The sequence below is a fragment of the Archocentrus centrarchus genome, chromosome 12 (genome assembly GCF_007364275.1).
Source record: "Archocentrus centrarchus isolate MPI-CPG fArcCen1 chromosome 12, fArcCen1, whole genome shotgun sequence".
NCBI lineage: Eukaryota > Metazoa > Chordata > Actinopteri > Cichliformes > Cichlidae > Archocentrus > Archocentrus centrarchus.
In genome coordinates this window covers 2,376,769-2,398,088 of record NC_044357.1, presented here as the reverse complement: position 1 = coordinate 2,398,088, position 21,320 = coordinate 2,376,769, and the positions used below count along the sequence as shown (strand labels likewise).

At 40.7% G+C, this 21,320-nt stretch overlaps 1 protein-coding gene across 1 annotated transcript in view; it reads right to left on the bottom strand.

The window, feature by feature from the left end:
• Positions 1 to 8,100: 8,100 nt before the first annotated feature.
• Positions 8,101 to 21,320, bottom strand: part of adamts6 (ADAM metallopeptidase with thrombospondin type 1 motif, 6) — a 74,795-nt gene continuing 61,575 nt past the window's right edge. Inside the window, exons 24-27 of the mRNA XM_030743336.1 lie at positions 16,375 to 16,579; positions 16,115 to 16,291; positions 12,937 to 13,093; positions 8,101 to 11,066 (exon numbers count right to left, since the gene is read on the bottom strand). Coding sequence (XP_030599196.1) covers positions 10,957 to 11,066; positions 12,937 to 13,093; positions 16,115 to 16,291; positions 16,375 to 16,579 — 649 coding nt within the window. The 3' untranslated portion in view covers positions 8,101 to 10,956. The remainder of the gene's footprint in view (positions 11,067 to 12,936; positions 13,094 to 16,114; positions 16,292 to 16,374; positions 16,580 to 21,320) is intronic.

The window sequence follows — 21,320 nt, the reverse complement described above, 5'->3', positions numbered from 1 at the left end:
GCACCAACACATGCAATTTAGAGTTTATGTCAACTATGTTGTGGCGTTACTGTAGTAAAATTGTATGTGCTTATATTTTTCCTTGGTCTACTTTCTATAACGTCCACTACCATTGCATTTTTTCTGTCTTTTTTTTCCCAGTGGGATAAGCTAGAGATGATCTTGTCAGCACTCCAGATTGAATCATAACGTCTCGTTACTTTGCACCTGGGTACTAAAGATACAGAGATGAAAAAGAAAGTTTTCACTGGACTCTGTGTGGTTCTGTGAAAAACTGAGTACATACTTATTGTTTCAAATTGAATTAAGAGGTGCTACTAATCAAATGCCCTTGCTAAATTGATCTTCAGCAAGTGTGACCTTATCTATAGAAGTAGACGTATTTGCAGTTTGCTGGTCTGAAGCATTGAGATGCATAATAATATTCCAATCTTCCAAGGAGTGGACATTCCAGAAAAATCATTCTGAGGTCAGCCCGTGCAAAAGACTGAACAAATATGGCTTGTTTGGAAGGATTACAAGGAGAAAACCTCTTCTGGTCGCACAACTTAGGTTTGCAAAGGTGCATCTGAACAAACCACAAGACTTCTAGAATAATGGACATATGAGACCAAAGCAGAAATATTTGGCCATAATGTCGGGTGAAGAATAAACACCTCATACCAACTGTCAGGTATGGTTGTGGAGGGATGATGATTTGGGTTTATTTTTCAGCCACTGGAACTGGGCACCTTGCAGTCATTGAATTGCCCATGAACTCCTCTGTATACCAAAATATAAAGAGTCAAATGTGAGGCCATCTGCTCATCAACTAAAGCTTGGCTAAAATTGAGTATTGCAACAGGACAGTGATCCCAAGCACAGCAGAATGTCTGAAAAGGAAAAGAATCGAGATGTTGCAATTGCCCCATCGAAGTTCAGACCTCAACCCCTTTGAAAGCTGTGGTGGGACTTAAGAGATCTGTGCATGAATGAATGCCCACTAACCTCAATAAACTGAAGCAATGGTGTAAAGAAGAGTGGGCCAAAATTCCTCTAGAACAATGTGAGAGACTGATAAAGTCATATAGAAAATCATTACTTCAAGTTATTACTGCTAAAGTTGGTACTTTCTTCTTTTTCACGTGACTGTGAAAGTTGATAGGAAAAGACAATTTTGGGGGAGAAAAAAACTTTTTAAGATTTTTTTTAAATGACATAAACTTACTCCTATGCATGCAGTATTTATGACCTGGTGATGATTAAAAGTGAAGTAGTCTCTCCTCTATTTATTTAGATAGAGGCTTCATAACTTCCCAAATAACAGAGCGGCGGTAATACCAAGACAACTGCCTAGTCGCGAGACTTTGGTTTTATACATCAGCGTTCTTCCAGATGAGAAGTGCTTCCATTAAAGTTTTCCTCTTCATTTCCATTTTCTACCAAAATAAAAATAGCCACACATTAGCCACACCCTGCTGCACAACCTGCCAGTAGCAGCTCTGTCCCACGCTTCCTGTGCTGTGTACAAATACATTTCTATGTGCCGTGTTCCAGTGTGATTATTCAAACACTTTCATGTTGAACTGCAACAGTAAGACATCCATATAGACAATAGTGTGTTTAGTTCCCTGCTGTTAATGAAATGTCTCCTCACATCTTTGAAGGTGTGAAAAAAAAAGCACATTGTCCTGGTATATGTGATAGCAGTGCTGTTGCCTTCTCCTATGCAGCTAGCGGCCCTCGGGCCTTTGATCTCACCCGTGGCAGTTGAGTCTGGGCCTCAGCTGTGGGAAAAAGCAGCAGGGCTTAACAGGACAGAGCCCAGTAGATAGCAGGTGCTGGAGCCATGACCTTCCCATCCGAGGCCAGCATTCCTGTCTGTCAGACCCCCCCCCCCTCGGATCCATGCATGCAGTGTCTCCAGCCACACCATCTGGAGTTGTTTGTCCTGCTGCACTGTGTTCAAATGGCAGAGTGTCCAAAACTCTTCAAGCACTCATCACACACTGCAGTACCACAACTCTTTTGATTAAGATAAACCTTTACAGTGCTTCTATGTGTTATTCATCGCTATGCTAATCCTCACACCTCTCACTTGGAGAATAGGCACACAAACAGAGCTATGGCAGGGCCACAGGACCACAGCCAAGGGGTTTAAACTTAAAGCAGAGGCAGGTTGTTAAGTTGGACACACAGCAGAAAACCCTCTGACGAATTCCAGCATGAGTTCTCGACCTGAGGATTGTTGGTATCTTATCACGGGTGTATCTTTGCACAGCTTTGTTTTGTCATAGCTTGTGAGATATTGTATTGCTGATAAAACACAGCAATGGCTTCTTTCACTGTCAGGAGGTTCCTAGAGAAATCTGATCCTCGTCCTCTCCACACCTCTTATCATAAGTAGCCTGTGAACTCCTAGTCTTACCAAGCCGGAGTACTGGGAATCACACTATCACTTGTCCAGTCAAGTGTCTCCCTGCAAGCCAGGGAGACTAATTTTATCTTCTTAACTATTAAAGGTAACATAAAAGATTACACTTTGCTTTGCAGTCTTCATGTTTATTATAATTAGTTGTGAACATGCAAGGTTGGAATAGACTAAATACACAATATTTAAAATGATAAAACTTCACAAAGATTTCAAGCCGTTCTGTTTGAATTGTAGCTATTAGTAAATTATCTCTCAACAGCAAATCTGCATAATTTTTGTGTGCCAGAAATGGTGAACTTTGACTTTTGTGCTGCAAGCAATCTTTGTGGTGATCTTTGAGGGTACAGAGATGCCAAAATGGATGAAGCTCATGTAACATTCCATATAATGAGCCTTCTCCTAAATAAATTTCCACACCAGAGGGATGGTTAGATGTGAGTCAGGAATTAATATTAAAAAACATCTCTGTATTGATTAGTGTTGCTAAAGGGCTGATGAGCTAAGTTAACTAAGAGTTGTACTCCCTCGCTCGACACTGCAAAGGCCATGCCCCTAACTCCAGTATATAGTTCTATGAGTTATTAAGAAAAAATACAGTACCAGTGTCCAAACTCTTGTCTGGTGCTGTACACCCTTCTCAGAGTTATTATGAAGGGGTAATCTGTCCATATTAGCCAAAACCGTTTTATGTTCCAGGCTTTAAACATTCTTTTTAGTGCAGTAAGGTTGGGCACTTTAACATGAGAGTCTATGGGGACTGCATCACTTTTGGAACCATCCTCAAGTGGCATCAAGAGGAACTGCAGTCTTTTGCCCTTGGGAACAACTGACTATGTGGGCTGCTCTTGTTTATGTTCGTGCACTTGATTGTTTAGCTCAGCCACTTCCACAGCAAACACAGAAGTCATACAGACAAAGAACATATATGCAGTCAGTGTTATAAACAATGAAAACGGTCCCCTGCGGCCCCGGTCAGCTGAACTCGGCTGTCTCCATTCCCTTTTCAAACCAACGTTTCAGCCAGTCAGCATTCTACCTACGCATAGCATCATCCCTGTCATGCCTCACACAAGTATGTCTGCATTAGTATGTCTGCATTAGTTGCATACCCCAAATTCTTCATTATGCATAGCCAAAGACCTAATGTAGAAGGAAACAAACGTGATACTGTGAATTCCACATGAGCTGCTTTCAGAGCCAGTTTCTGGAGCCATTATAGCAACTGAACTGCAGTTTGTGGCATTTCTGCTTTGGCTTCATTTTTTTAGTCCTGGAAGTTGCCCCTTTACTTTTACTGGTGCTTTTTTTCATATTTTCCTGCTTTATTACAACTGAATTGGAAAACATCAAATCAATTGAGATGTTGCACTGAGCAAGCACACCAGTATCCTGAAAAATTGTACATGCATAGGAGAGCTTTTTTAAAAAATGTATTTTAATTTATGTAAGAGAAAATAACATTGTTTTTAAGTGTTTTTTTGGTTATATTTGACTAGTCATCCCATACATTAAAAAAAAACAAACAGTTATGGCTATTGGTGATTGGCCAGTTTCTTCCAGTCAACCAAGAAACCACTTTTTCATGTCACCATCCCAGGCAAATGAGTCAACCGATGGAGTGGAGGCACTGAAAAGACCTGAACTCATGAGACTTAAGACCTGCAGTCCTGAAACCAAGAAAGATAAATAACAATAAATCTTGCTTTCATTGCCTGGAGGCTTCTTGTCCATGCGTACATTCACAGTATCCAGTGGATGGCTTGTGTTTCTTTCTGTTTGCGTATTGAGTCTACAATGAGCTAGCATGTACGTATGTGCTCACGTAATCAGGTGTAAATGTTTCATGTAAAGCAGTCACCTCATGGCTGTTGGGTCATCTGCAGATACAGGATCCCTCGGCTTCTTATTTTTCTCTCTCTCCTTGTCACCTTAAGCTCCGCAGGTTAGGGCTAATGTAATCACAGACCCCTGCAGACGGGCCAGCACAAGAGACAGAAGCTGGGCCAGACATACAGGTATTCTAAACTGGTTACATTAAACCAAACAGGCCATCTGTCTCCCCCAGTAATTGGACACTGGATTAGACAGAGATGGCTGTGTTTCCCAGCCAAGTGGGCTAGTTACTGTTTATTTGGAATTAATTACCAGGGAGAGTGGAAACCTCAGAGCTTCCTATGAGTGGACCTAGACACTTTCTGACGGGATAAGAGAAAGTAGAGTCCAATAATAAAACTATGTCAACAAAAATGTTTGGAAAGGTGTTTGACGCTGCTCAAACAAGTATTCTTCTTGAATCTCCGACGATGTGGCTGGGGATTTGGAGTGAGGTGGATCAGAACAAAAGCTCCTTCTCTGATATGGTCACCCTAAACTGAGGCAGCAAATGAATGCACTTCTTCAGAGCTGGTAACGAATATCCTGGTGTAATGCCATCAGCTGTTCTCATGCTGTGGGTGGTTTCCAAGAGCTGAATAAAAGGAGAAGCGTATACATCTCTTAAACCCTGTGAGAACGGGGCATCCACCCTGGCACCATTACTTATTACATCCTGAGCTTTTACTTCTCACAGGAATCACTGCTGAGGTATAACAATGCCTAAACCTAACCTCTAACCCTAACTCCATGCTGTTAGAATATGTGATTTTTGCCTGTTTAAAATTCTTGTCCCAAGTCATGGTAATCAGCGAGAGGAGCAGAGGGGGTTGTTAATCAGTTTGAGCTGCTTTGGTGTTAATTAAATTAACAACAGGTGCACTAGAGGGGCAACAATGAGACAACCCCCAAAACAAGAATGGTTTATAGGTGGAGGCTGCTGACATTTTTTTCTCTCATCATTTCTGACTATTTTTTCACCAGTTTTGCATTTGGCTAGGGTTAGTATCACTATTGGTAGCATGAAGCCATACTTGGATGCTACAGAGGTTGCACAGGTAGTCCAATTCTTCCAGGATGGCACATCAATATGTGCCATTACCAGAAGGTTTGCTGTGTCTCCCAGCACAGTCTCAGAGCATGGAGGAGATTCCAGGATACAGGCAGTTACTCTAGGAGAGCTGGACAGGGCCATAGAAGGTCCTTAACCCATCAGCAGGTCTGGTATCTGCTCCTTTGTGCAAGGAGGAACAGGATGAGCACTGCCAAAGCCACAAAATGATCTCCAGCAGGCCACTGGTGTGAATGTTTCTGACCAAACAATCTGGAACAGACTTCATGAGGGTGGCCTGAGGGCTCGACATCCTCTAGTAGGCCCTGTGCACACTGCTCGGCACCGTGGAATCTGATTGGCATTTGCCACAGAATACCAGAATTGAAAAGGAAAAGGAAGGTTGGAGATTGGCCTATAATTAGCTAAGACAGCTTGGTCAAGTGATGGCTTTTAAAGTAGTGATTTAATTACTGCCACCTCTGTAGGAATGGGGTTTGGAGGAAGTAACTATTGAAGTTAACTCCCAAAGATCAATTGGAGAGAGAGTCTAAAAAACTACCAGCAGTGCTGAAAGCAGCCAAACATGAAGATAAGTCTTTGAGATGATTATGAATACATTTTTTTTTCTAATGTTTAAAATTTTATTTGTAAAGAAATCCATGAAGTCACTACTAGTTAAAGTGAAAGGAATACTCGGCTCTACAGAGCTCTGACTCTTTGTCAGCCTGGCTACAGTGCTGAAAAGAAACCTGGGGTTGTTCTCCAGCATACGGGTTATCTGCTTTAAGCTGTGCGTTTGTGAATTATACCATTGAGTCAGGCACTTCTGATTTGAAGCTTTCCTTTTCAGAGGAGCCACAGTATCCAAAGTCGTACGCAGTTAGGATGTAAAACTATTGACGAGATAATCGACCTCGCTGGGAGCAGAGTTTAGGTAGCTGCTCTGCACTATGTCGGCACATGGCACTGACGAGCATAATAATAAAGGAATTATATCCTTAAACTTAGTTACAGCACTTTCAGAAAGACTTCTACTGTAATAAGACTTATTCCCCACTGCTGTGTAATCCATTAAAGTAAATGTAAATGTTATTAATAAATGATCATACAGGAGGGGGCTTTCAAGTCTCTGTTTCTATGCCAGAGTATGATTAAAGTGGTGGGTGGGCTCTTTTACATTTTGAGAGAAGCCAATTGAATCTAACAATAGATTAAATGCAGTGTTGAGGCTGTCATGGATGTTAAAATCGCCCACTATAATTATTTTAACTGAACTGAGCACTAAATCAGATAAAAAGTCTGAGAAATCAGACAGAAACCCTGAGTAAGGACCAGGTGGACGATAGATAATAACAAATAAAACAGGTTTTTAAATTTAGAGTGGACAAGACTAAGGGTCACAGTTTCAAAAGAATTAAACTTTGTTTGGGTCTTTGATTAATTAATAAGCTGGAATTGAAGACTGCGGCTGCTCCTCCTCCTCCTCGACCTGTGCTTCGAGCATTCTGACAGTTACTGTGACTCGGGGGTGTTGATTCATTTAAACTAACAAATTCATCCTGCTGTAACCAGGTTTCTGTAAGGCAGAATAAATCAATATGCTGATCAGTTATTAAATTATTATTTACTAACAGGGACTTTGGTGCAGTTGAGGATGCTATATTTTTTTTCTTTTTGAATTTTTATGTTTAAATGGTTTTTTGCTGATTTTTGGTTTGTTTTTCGGTGGTCTGGGAGCAGGCTATGGGGACTGGGTTTTGGGGGGATGGCAGGAGGAAAGAAGCTGCACAGAGGTAAAACTGCAATGCAGGCATTTCTTAGAGGATGAAGGAATTGATACCACTGACTGGCCCTCACGCGCACCTGACCTAAATCCAATCGAGCACCTCTGGGACATCATGTTTCAGTCCATCCGACGCCGCCAGGTTGCACCTCAGACTGTCCAAGAGCTCAGTGATCCAGATCTGGGAGGATATTCCCGAGGACACCATCTGTCATCTCATTAGAAGCGTGCCCCGACATTATCAGGCACGCATATAAGCATGTGGGGGCCACACAAACTACTGCGTACCATTTTAAGTTGCTGCAAGGAATTTTTGGCAATATAAACTACTCTGCCACATAATTTTTACTTTGATTTTCCTCTGTAGGTTGATTATGTTCATTTCCATTAAAGGATGTGGCATCCTGTTATTCTTCACACATTACCCACTCCATATCAGTTTAGATATCCAGCATGATTTTTTCCACATTAGTGTTCCTTTCATTTTTCCTGAGCAGTATATTTATTAAACCACATTATTTTAAAACATTTTTTTTTTAAATTACATACTGAAGTAAATATTTGTAATGCATCACAATTCCACAAGTTTACTTCTTTAGTAGATTTGCATCTTTTTTTTTTTTAAATATTTGCTTTTTTAAAAAAGACCTTTTCTGAGTTCACCCTTTCTGGAGCTCCCTTTAGGGGTCACCACAGCAGATGATCTGCCTCCAGCTCACTTTGTCTCACCCTGGCTCCTCTGCACACGTCCAAACGAGCCAAACTAACTTTACCTCTTTGTGTCCAAACCGCTCAACCTGAGTGAAAAAACTAAACTAAACTAAAACTGCAAATAATGACGGAAGTAACCATGACATCTAAGTAATAACTGGATGTCACAGGGTTAATACACAACAAGGAAGGCTGCATGCTTTAATATGTTTTGACAAGCATAGCAAAAATGAATGCATTAACAGAGAGTTCTGTTTAAAAGCTGCTCTTTTTATTCATTTGTCTACTTAAAAAAAAATGTTGGTGAAGGGCCGTATCACTGCATTTTTTTTCACTATGCTAAGTTTCAGTTTGCATGCAGTGAAATAAATGTACAAGTGAGACAACGCAATAAATTAGCATATAATTTACATTTGAAAAAAAAAATTAGTAACAGTGTACCAACAATAATACTGAATACAAAATATATGCAGCTAATCACATGACGCTTTTCATTTCGCTTGCACTTTAGGTACGTTTAGAAGCAATGTGACATTCAAACATCCAAGTTCACAGCAACGAGTACCAGTTTGAGTTCTCTTTTCTCTGAAGCCTCTTAATCCCACAGCCAGTGGATGAGTCAGTCCAAGCAGTTTGAATTCAGCTGATTCTGAACGCAGCATCCACTCTCCTTCCCAATAAAATCTGCTCAGCACTGTCATTCTGAAGGTGGCTACGAAAAACGTAGCAGCAGCAAAATTAGATTGTTGGTGTTAACAGCTTTGATGAGATCCTCACACACTCACTTTGAATGCTGTTCCCTTTTCACAAGCCAAACATCACCTGGGTGAAGTGATCGCTTTTGCTCGGGGCGTGTCCGTTTTGTTGGCTGTACGAGCGACAATACACAGTTAAAAATGAACATTCCCAGTGTGAGGTATAAACAGATACAAACTTAACAATAACATGACCAGCATTGACCAACAGAGATTTTGACAAGTATATTTTTATCATATTGTTTGGATCCAGCCTCACGTTTTTCTTTTTAGCACACTGGAAAGGGTTTGAATGGAAGCACCCGCTTGATAGCACCAGAAGCCCGGGAAGGCCGTAACCCTCGAAGCATAGCAGGAGGAAAGGAAGAGGTAAACATAGTATTTCATGGAAATTAAAAATAAAAATACAATACAAGAGGAGGGTAAGCACCAATGAGTATGCTGTTTTTGTTCTATTCATTAAGGGACTAAGATAATGATGGTGAAGGTGAAGGTGATGGGGATGGGGATGGGGATGGGGATAGGGGGTTGGATGTGGGGTCTGTGAGCAGCAGAGTGAAGCCCAGTTCCATAGTCTGCCAACAAAAGTGGTGTTTGTGTGTTTATTTAACAGGAATACCTCATTATTTCGTGAAAGAGGCCTACTCACTACCTTGTGAGTAATCCCATTCTCATGCTTCTAACAGAGATGTTAGCTTCGTCTAAACTGAAGGCTAGAAAGCAGGCGAAACGCCTTCTTTAACACTCTGAATCTCATTAATTAACTAGTTTGGGTTCATTTAAACCACATAAGAAAAAGTGTCACATGTCACAACCAAAATATTTTTATTTTTTTTCATTAGCAGAAAGTGTGTTTTTTTTTTAAGTTGACTCAGCTAGAGAAGGACACCAGTGCACATGCTCAGTGAGCCCAACCAGGCTTTTCGGAGCTATGTGCCAGCGAGCGTCTTTTTCATGCGAACGAATGGGTGGGCTACATTTGACCATCTTATTAGTCCTCCTTGAAGCATCACCTTCACTGTCTGAAGCAGCACAAGTGATGCAATATTATAAACACTTATTTATGTCCTAAATTATATTTGAATGGTGACTTTTAATACTCTATGTTTTTGTAGACATGAATTATTATTTGTTAATTAGTGAGCTTTAGGAGTGCTGGTAGGCTGATTCATACCACCGTAGCTAATATGTAATAACTGATAAGAAGGCAAGTTCTCAAACTGTTGAACTATTACTTACACTTAAAAAGCTCCTTGAAGCGAGTGTGTAATGGTGACTGCAGTATAACTCAAATCAACAGGCTGCTTCACAAAAAAAAAAATCCTCCTTCAATATCAATCCTTCAATTCTGACCTGAAAGCTCCTCAGTGGGACGTTAGCAAAGGCCTGCTCAGTAAGTTTTCATGTGGTGTAGGCACTGTCTGAAAATATGATTTTGGGTGAACTTTTACTTGACTATTAGGAACTAAGGCACCCAGCTAGGGAAGAAAATAAAGATTTAAAACTCTCCAATAACCACGGTGAATTTTCTGGCCCTGGATTAACATATATATAATATACAAATCCTTACAGTATACAAGGGTTTAACATATGTTACAGTATGTTATATTTTCACTCAAGCACAGAGAAACTGAATAAGATTTCAATCACATTACACTCCTTTCCATGACAGTAGGCTACTATCTGGCACAAACATGATCCGAGGACAATATATCAGCTCTGTTTGGGATTGTACAATAAATATACAGTACACCAACAGGGTTTCTCTGTTGTATTTAACCAGTAAATTGGTATTTACATGAAAAAGTGCACCGAAGCCAGAAGTCTGCCTGCCAATAGCACCATCACAGTCGTCCCAAAGACAGGAGTCTGAATATGTTTGACTCCCATCCCCCTCTTCAAATCTCCGGGGTACATCCTCTGTGAGCGATGTGTCCAGCACTTTGGATTCATTAAAAACAACAAACACAGAGGAAGACTAACAATGATATTAATAATTATTATTATAATAAAAAATAACATCACCAAGAGTTAATCTTCCAAGTTTCACTTCACAGAAGTGAAATTGTAAAAAAAAAATAATAATAATAATAAAAATGTTTGTGTCAGCATTATGGGCTGAGCAGTGGTTTACATTCCACCACGACAGAGGGCAGGAGTATCAGATGTGATGAACAGGGAAGTCCTCTCTTCTCTCCCTTCCTTCAACAACGCTGATCTCTTTTTCTTTCTTCCACCGGTCCAGAGTTGGGGTGCATTTTCCAGTCTCCTGTTTTCTTCTCACCCTCTAAGCACTGTATCCCTCCATCGTCCTTGCCTTTGTGACTATCTTCTTTTCTCGCTAAGTCTTGGTCTTGTGTTCCAGGGGTCAGTGTCCCTGGCAAGTCTTGCAGCACATCTGTCTGAAATACGCCCGGCTGCAGAACTTGAACTTTAGTACCAGCGGGCAGTAAGCCACTTTGTTTACATCTTTGCATTCTGCAGAGAAAAAGAAAAGCTTGGTTAATGACGGCAAAGGTTTAGGAAAACGTATCGTTCATTTGTTTGACTCCTTATCATAAAATCAGAAAGTTTTACACCTAAAATAACATGATCTTTAGGCTGTTGGGGGCAGAAGAAAACTAAATGACATCATTTACATATTGTCACCCTTTAACCTTATAACCTTTTATTTTCCCTAGACTGTATATTAATATGTCAGATAAAGCTGCATTCGTTCTAATGGCCAGAAGGAGGCGACTCCTATGATTTAAATAAAGGAGTGAGATGTTATAGAAATCTATAAGAAAATGACTCTACTTCTTTTTTGATCTATAACCTCAGTAAACTCTTTCTTGATGAGTTTATTTATGCTTGTTTATCTCGTTGATTAGTGTCAATTTTATTTAAAGATTATAAAGTTTGGTCCCATTAAGAGTAAAACAGTTTTCACACAGGGCCAGGGAGGTTTGGATAGCTTTCATTCCCTTAACAAAAGAAACCATCATTTAAAAACTGTATTTTGTATTTACACGAGTTATCTTTGACTAATATGTGTTTGACGATCTGAAACAAAGTGTGACAAATGTGCAAAAAAACAAAGAAATCAGGAAGAGGTCAAATAATTTTTCACAGCACTGTACTTTTATGTACATTCAGTTGCCATTGAACAACGTTATCAGTCACTTGAAGTTGTGATTGGCATGAAAAACAGTGTTTCCTAATTGAAACTGGATTGATAGCAGGAGTTGGACAACCTGTGCAACCTCTGTAGGTTCCAGGTATCGCCTCGTGCTACCAGTAGTGACACTGACTCTAGCCAAATGCAAAACTAGTGAAAAAGCAGTCAGAAAAGATGAGGAGAGAAAAACTGTCAGTGGCCTCCACCTGTAAAACCATTCCTGCTTTGGGGGCTGTCTCACTGTTGCCCCTCTAGTGCACCTGCTGTAAAATTCATTAACACCAAAGCAGCTGAAACTGATTAACACCCCCCTCTGCTTCTTAACTGACCAGATCAGCATCCCAGAGGTTTAACTGACTTGATGTTATACTCTGATTTTTTTTGTTTTTTGAGCAGCATATATGAGATGCACAAACTGGACTTAAACTGCTGCACGAGAGCTTATGGATCTCCCTCAAGTCTGAATAGAATAAAACTGTAACTATACTTGGACGCAGAGACTAAGACAGATCCTGGCCTCGTTCACTAACTGGGCTGGCTGCCATCCCTACTACGCACACTCACATACACACACAGATAGACCCACACTGCTTGCCTGTTGCCAGACAGGCAGTGCTCTAAATGCCTTATCATGATCAGAGTGTCTTCCCTTATTAGGCTTTGGCCCCTGCCTTCGCAGAGCCAAATGAAACGAGACATTGCCTCACTGCTGTCCGTAAAGGAACAATTAGCCTACAGCTAATCCCATTAGCCAGCCTGTAAACGCTGCTCACGTTTTCCATTCAGGCTAATCGAAGGCCCCTTCTCTACGTATCTGAATAGCCATCCATCATGTGTAAGTGTATATGGAGGGTTGAGCTGCTTCGCTTTGACCAGGAGCCAAGCTCACTGGAAAGATTAATGTTGCTGGCAAAGTGTAGAAGAGTGTGTCATCCAAGTGTGTTTAGGTCATAGTAGAACAGTGAAGATGAAGATAGAGACAGTTTATAACCTTTTCAATCAGGGCTTTGTGTAAAAGCTGTGCATATACAGCACAATATCTATGTGTATAAAACCATCAGCTTTTGTATTTGAAGAAACTGGAGACCAGAAATTTTCTTCTCGACCATGATGAAAACTCCAAGAAGACAACTTTTCACAAGTTCGGCCAATGTCATTAAATGTGACGGGCACATTTCATCAACTCACCATCACCACTGGAGATCGGGGTGGCGTCGCACTTGCTCTCGCACTGCTGCATGGTTGCTGGTCGGAGGGACTCTGCACAGTCATTTGATGGCTGTCCTGTGTAGGACAGACACTGTACCGTCCTCATCTGCTGGCCCAGGCCACACTGTGCTGAACACTGAAACAGAAAGCACCAGAGCAAAAGTCCTCATCTGCACAAGACCATATTTAGCCAGTAAATTTAACAAGTTAAATGAGGACTATCTTTTCTCTGTGACCCTGAGTACTAGGCAGAGAGTCTGTGCTCCTTCATGCAACTAGACGCACAGTGAGCCATCATAATCCCTGCATGCACACACACACACATGTACACACAACTTGATCCAATCAAACAATCACCAGGACACAGAGTGAGGGAGCAGACAGAGCAAACCAGAGTCACCTTCCTCAATCTGAATTCCATGTCCTAACTTTGTGCAGGTCAACTGAGGTTGAAAAATGTACCTTTGGCATTCTTTTAACTTTATACTTAGTTTGATTTTTTTTTCCTCCTCCTTTTCTTTCCCTCTGCTCATTTCCTCTTACTGTGAAGTATTTTGTAATATCTGTTTTGCAAACTGCTTGTCAAGAGATTTTTGTGCACTAGTACACCGAAGACTTAGATTAGGTAGTAATTTTGCTCACAAAAAGAAATGTGGAGATATGTCTGTCTTCAAGTTTAAACTATCAAAGTTTTTTTAATTGAATTTTATTTAATTGATTATAGTAGTTTGAATCAAAGATCTTTTCCCCCTTAATAAATGAAATCATAATTTAAAAACTGCATTTCTTATTTACTGTGTCTGATACTTAATACTTGTTTTTCTCCAATATAAAATTTGTTTGATAAGCTGAAACATTTCAGTGTGACAAGTATACTGGCAACATAAAATGTCCTGGATATGCACTGAAGATAACTGTGGTGAATGATCGCAGCATCCTTTCCATGGGAAAAAAAAAAGCATCCAGCCAAGTGAAGAACATCCTTTAAGAGGTAAACACATCATTATCCAAGTCTGCCATGATTCATGATGAAAGAGCAAATAAACTGAGAAGCCATTGAACAGCACATGATCCAAAACATAATACATCCTCGTGCTGGAAACAGTGTTATGCACTGACATGCATGACTTCTAATTGTGCTGGGTCACTAGTTCTCATTGATGATTTAATGGAAGGCAGCATTAAAACAACCCAATACATATTGCAAAACTAACAATTTAGAGTTTGGAGGAGTTCTTTTTTGGCAAAACTGAAGGTCGAAGGACCCATGAGCAAACAGCAACTGCAGTAAAGGCCTGGCAAAGTATCACAAAGGAGGAACCCCATTTTTGGGGGATTTCTATTACTTTCAGACTTCAGGCTTCTTGCCTGAAGCCTGACGGATCCTCCAAGAAGTACTAAATATTATATTTATGAATATGTTAATTTGTCCAAAATAAGAATGGCTGCAATTGCTCAAAGGTTAACGCAGTCTTATTGTCTAACCTCTCAAACTACAGCTCAGATTCTGCACTTTAAGGCTGTATTCCTTATACAACCGTAACTTTGCTTTGTTGATACATAAAAAGTTTGCTTTGGTGGACATAAAATGTGCTCCTGCCTCTTTGTGTGCCAGTTGTTATAAAAAGTGAGATTGGCCTTGTGGGCAGCCACTAATCTCCTTTGTAGGAGGAAAAAAAGAGACAGAAACAAACTAGTAAAAATAATTAAAAAACAAAAGGTGTGAGTGCCAGCACACTTTCGACTCTAAAATGGAATTATGCATCTGAGCTGATGTTGGAAAGACTGAGAAATAACACACCTGTGAGCCATAACTATGTCTGTGTGCTCGTGTACGAGTGTGCGATATAAACCCAGCCAACCCCCACCCCACCCCCCTGCTTTCTGTCACCTTCACAGATCCTCTCTAACTGCCTCAGATCAGTGAGCCTGCATGTCATCCCTTCCCAATTAGAGAGTCTTTATTAGGGCCCGCTGCAAGCTATGACAGATGGCGTACGTCAATGGTGCAACTTTAGTGGGATTTGAACTGGGGACCTTTTGGCCTGGGAGACCGGGATCTTGGTAGTTGGCAACAATCCCCCCTTTCTGGCGCTTTGAGGGTAAGCTGGCCAGAAAGAGACTAGAGTAGTGGAGGCTAAGCTTGTAATTACAGCCAGAAAAACAGAATAGGTGGGAGACAGAGAGAGGGAGAGAGAGTGTTGCCCCCCCCCCCCCCCCCCGCACACACACACACACGCACACACACACAAACACACACTTCTGCAGTGTGTCAGAAAGCGCTGTGTAAGAGCAGACTCCAGCTGTTGCTCTATGAGGTATTAACCTTGGCTCAGCATGGCAAGAAGCCCGTCCTTTGATGGACCATGCTGAGGTTAACATTTAGGCCTGCTTCATTTATGACTGACTGAATTGTAAAGGTGTGTTACCGATATTTGTGTGCTTTAACGTGCATATGGCAGATACGAAAAGAAGCCAGGGGAAAGCTGCGACCTAGACTGCCTGACTCTCGACCTTTGACTTCTGACCTGATCAGCACAGCTGAAACTATGACATCACCTCCAGCAGAGCACAAAATCCTTGCACAACCACCTTCTAAACATCAGAGCAAACTGTTTAAAATTCCACTTCTACACTGAGTTACTAACAAATCCTACAAAATAACAAGCCATACTTTTTTTGTAGATACAACTATCTCTGACGCACGACTTTTTGGCGTCCCCTCGGCAATATGAGTCAGCTGTGTTGTAAAGAGTTGAGCAGCTTTTTCAGAGCGTACTAAGTCATATCAGGGTGAGCCCAAAAATTCTACTCCTCTGTCTTCCTCAAAACCCTGTTCCTGGAAGTGACAGAGAGGCCTGGTCTGACGTGCAGATAAACTTCAAACAGCCAAGAGGATATTACTGACGCCGATCGCTTACTCCAGGCCTGTTTTAACTCTTGGACTCACAAATACAAACACAGCCCCTATGCACACACGCGTCACAGGCCTGCTTGGAATCCCCAGTATTTCATCCAGGTGTAAAATATACAAATCATTCATCATTCACATGGAACGCAATTTGTGCAAGCGTTGTCTTTTAAACATGCAAGTAGGATTAACCGCCATACTGTTGTGTAGGAAGTTCTTAGTGATATGAGGGAGGTGCAGTCCTACCTGTCCCCATTCACCAGGGATCCAGCGGGGAGGAGGACAGCGCCCTAAACTGCAACGGATTCGGACTGGAGGTTTGTTATGGCTCGGGCAATGGGCAGGCGGGAAGGTCTTGGTCAGGTCGCTACTTTTACACAATGCAATGCGGTGCTTAAAGCCAGGACCACATTTAGGTGTGCACTAGAGAGGGAAGGGAAGGTGTTAAAAGAAAATCTTGACAGTGCAATGAGTTACAGAAAAACACTTATAATCATTGTCCTTACCTCAGACCAATCCAGAGTGACCCACTTTGGAGGGCAGGACTGGTTGTTGCAGGACTCTCTTTCGATAGGCCGATGAGTCAGACAGTGAGTGTCCTCCAGGGTCTCCTCCTCGGCAGGACCAATCTTCCTGATGCACAGGACTGTCCTCGTCCTCATCCCACCATCGCACGTCTTCGCACACTCTGACCAGTCGCCAATGAACCATCTGGAGGACGGAAGAGATTTCTTGTAGAGTGATTTCACAATTTCACTACAAACATACTAAAAGTACAGAGCATTTAAATTATTTTACTACACTCTACATTACCAGAGAAGCAAAGAAGGAAACTACTCCAAGGCATTAAACTTTAATATTCTGCAGTATCAAAAGTTTCATAAAATGGCAAAAAAGTCAATTTTAATCTTTCATTTAATTCAATCAATTTGAGATAATTAAATCTGGATAAAGATCTCTTATGGCTGGTTGTATTTAGAAAAAGCAGTACTTAAGAAGTCTCTGTCAGGTTGGGTTTTTGTTTTTAAGTGTTCAAAGTGTATCTTAACTAAAATCTATCTATTAATGTACAGACAAGAGAGTGGTATCAGTTGACAGTAAGAAAGGTAGTAAAGCTTTTACAAAACTGCTCAAAAAAAAACTGCTTTAGTATTTTCAAAGCTGTTTGGTGTGATATTAGCAGTAATGTCCAAATTCATTAACATAAAAGAAAATTATTTAGGACAAAATATCTTGATGTAGGCAGTTACACTTTTCTTTTTGCCTGGCTGACAGGTAACTAATGTTTTAGTGTCCAATGCTATGCCATGTCAGGGTAATTAGCTTTTGAACTTGAGAAAATTGGACCCAGTCTTATCCAACCCCCTCCAGACTTTAGAATTAATATCATAAAACTACACAGACAACAGCCATCCAAACACATCCAGCCTCTGAGATATTACATCATCTAAAGGAATGTATACAGAATTAACGACATGTTCAAACATCTGTGTTAGCTTTTATTGCCGGCGCCCATAAAACCCTGGCTATTCTAAAACAATTGTGTTTACATGGTCTCCTTCAGTTGGCCTTTCCTGACGCTGCAGAAGGAGTGTTTGCCGTCTTAACAAACACAAATGCCACGTGAGCTCTTAACTTCGCGCGCACACAAACACAAGCGCTGCCACAGCCTTCTAGTACTAATCAAAATAAATGCGATACCACAAGTCTGCGTCCACTGAATACAGATGTGAAAATAAATTACCCCAGACTGCAGTCTGAACATATGAAAACAAATTACCGCTGATACAGTAGATTTACAATACTATCAGTTTTTTTGGCTGACACCCAGCTGACAGACACCGGCACTCACTCTTATACACAAATAATTGTCAGCTAGTCTGAAACTAATTAACCTGATGCATTTAATCCCTCTTTTTCCAGACATTATTGAAGTGAGTCTGGCCATTCTTCCAGCTACAGCGAGGGGATTTACAGACATTTGGCCACCAAACACAAGTTCATATTGCACCTGTATACGTGTGTGTTACCCCTTGAGGACTGGTAAGGATGCCAAAACAATCAAACACAGGTGGTCATTTTCAGAGCTCTTATTTTTGGCACATATAAATATTGAAAATAGTTAACATATGAAGTTATAAATCACTGCCATTTTTATTTTATTATTTTCTTCCAAACACATTTTACAACTAGGGCTCACTGAAGGCGAATTAATATGACGAGTCAGTCTCATTTTCATGGAGGCTTTTTCTTTCAACAACATGAAAGGTACAGTAAGTCATTTTTTGAAGTTATTTAATAGAAAAAAAATCATTTTGTAGTGACAAAAATGCATTGATTAGTGTGCAATTACAGCTTCCTAGAAATTGATGCATTCCCATAAACTTTGAAAAAATCCATTAAAAATACATAGGAGCAGGCACCGGTTTGTGGAAGCCACTGTGTTGCCCCACCTAATCTCTGTTGATCTCTCTTGGTCAGATAACATCACAGCTGTTATCAAGAAGGCTCAGCAGCGACTTCACTTCCTGAGGGTCCTCAGGAAGAACAACTTGAACTCAAACCTGCTGCTGACCTTCTACCGCTCATCCATTGAGAGCCTGCTGACGCACTGTATCACAGTATGGTACGGCAGCTGCACTGAGGCAGACAGGGTCAGGCTTCAGAGGGTAGTCAAGACAGCACAAAGAATCGTTGGCTGCCCTCTCCCCTCCCTGATGGACATCTACACCTCCCGCTGCATCAGCAGAGCCAGGAACATCATCAAGGACAGCTCACACCCTGGCTTTGACCTGTTTGACCTGCTGCCCTCTGGCAGGCGCTACAGGTGCATCAAAGCCAGAACAAACAGACTCAGGAACAGTTTCTTTGCCAGAGCAATCACCACCCTGAACTCACACACTCACCCACATCTCTGTGCAATATTATATCATTCATACTGAACAATATCTAACATTCCTATATTGTGTAATATCCAGTATTCATTCACTAGTGCAATATTCATTCACCAAGTGCAATATTCATCATCTTCATTATTATATGTATACACGCATTTACTTTCTTACAATGTACAGATGCACCAATGTAGGTATGTATGTATATATTTTTATACATTCTATTTTTTGTATATTTTACACATTGTTTATTTTCTGTATATCTCTTGATCATATTGATTATACTAGATTATAATATTTTTGTAATATTTTTATTTTCATTTAGAGAGTTTGATTTTCTGTTACATGGCACTGAACAGGAGTGGCCCTCCAATCTCATTGTACATCCTGTATAATGACAATAAAGGCATTCTATTCTATTCTAATCCCATTTATGTATGTGGCTAGAGACGAGCCACATACACAGTATACCTTATAAGTTACTTTTAAAGATCAGAAATAGCTCTTTTAAACTATGCAGGACCATTTAACATTTGCATACTATATATATTCTCATGATCTCCTTCTCCTGCTCCACCACTGCTCACTCTCCTCCCTCATTCCCACCTCATCCTCTTCTTTCTCACCTCAAGCCCCATCACCTGAAGTGAAGTCAGGGCTTTAACACGCAAAAACATGCATAAACATGCTTATTTATCACCATTACTTATTGTAAGCAGATTAGACAGCTGACAACAAGCCAGCTAAACAGCAGGTGGTTAGAATCTAACATTATGCCAGCTAATGTGAGGTTCTCCTAAAAATCACACTTTCCATCTGATAAGCAGTTTGATTCTGTTCTTTCATCATATGAGAGTTTATTTGCTAAGTGTCTGAGTCCAACAATGTTAGATCCACTTCAGAGAAAGTTTCACTAATGCAGGCTAACAGCAGCTAACAGCTGCAAAAACAGCAGCGCTTACCAACAGAAAAGTTCGCGATATGCTCAAAAATTCACCTCAGTATCACTGACTCACGTCGGGCTCCTTTCACAAAGTTTTATAGCCTCCTCCAGAGTAAATAGACACCCAGGATATTGACACTGCAGTTTTATTGACAGCTGAGGTAAACAGCGTACTGACAGCCTACACTCACTGCAGATGAACAGCAGCCAGAGTTGTTTGTTCTGCAATGGCAACCATAGAAAGGATTATGCACTTGAACTGGCAGGGGTAAGAAAACAGAACTCAGTTGATCGCAGTCTGCAATCAAAGAACTTATAGAAAATATCTTGTCAAATCCACAAAGCATTTTAGCATGCTTCAGCAAAACTCGTAAACTGTACCACTTGTTTAATTCCTTCTGCTCTCATGAGTTTTGTTTCCAGGGGTTTTCCAAAAAAAAAAAAAAATTACATCAAAAATTTATGAATTGAATGAGACCAAAAACAGAGCTAAAAGTTAACAAATATGTACTTAAATTCAATAAGCAACTGCTTGCTTATTAACTTCATGATAATATGTGAAGCAGCATGGGAAAAGGTGGCCAAAACTTAAGCAGCACACAAAAACAGACAAGCAACGATGCAATCAAGAACTTCTTTTCACTTTCCAATATTTCCAGCATTTGTTATTTTCCAATATTTCCAGTATTTCTTCTTCTTTTGGCTGCTCCATTTAGGGGTTGCCACAGCGACACTATCCCCTAACATCCTCTTCTGTCACACCAACCATCTGCATATCCTCTCAGTGCATTCATAAACCTTTTCTGTGGTCTTCTGCTTTTCCTCCTGCCTGGCAGCTCCACATTCAACATCCTTTGCCCACTATATCCACGATCACTAATCTTCACATGTCAAAACCATCTCAACCTTGCCTCTCTAACTTTGTCTCAAATTCACGTAACCTGAGTTGTCCCTCAGATGTACTCATTTCTAATCCTGTCCCTTCTGGTCAGTTCCAATGACAAGCTTAGCAACGTCAACTCTGTCACCTCCAGCTTCATCTCCTGTATTAACTTCACAATGTCTGAATATCTTAATAATTGCTTTCTAAACTCTTCATATAAACATACTGAGCTAAACAGGGTCGTTGAAGTGCAGGACCTAGCGGAGACACAATTCTGTAAGTCAGAAAATATTTACAAATATTTTTTGGTTTTAGGTTTCTTTCAGGAAATCCTGTGAGGAAAAATGTAGTGGAAGATTGATGGGTGGATCGGTGCAGCTGTGCAACTATCTGTTATGATGAAGCGAGCTAAGCCTAAAGTCTAAGCTGTAGATTTACGATTTACCTGCCCCTCACTGAAAGAATAAGACACAAACAGGGGAAATGAAATTCTTCAAAGGCGTTTAAAAGAGCCAGGTAAGGGAGTTGGGGCATCTGTCTCGGACACCTCTTGGATTCCCGTTTCAGGGCATTAACAACCTAAATAAGCTGCAGGGAGTATTTGGTGAAGTCTACACAGTTCTGCTAGACTGCTGACCCAAACCCAGATAAGCTGATGAAAATGGATGGAAGTTTATTAAGTCTAAGTGTTCGTCTCTCTTTTTTTTTATTACTGTAAACTGTACTGTAAAT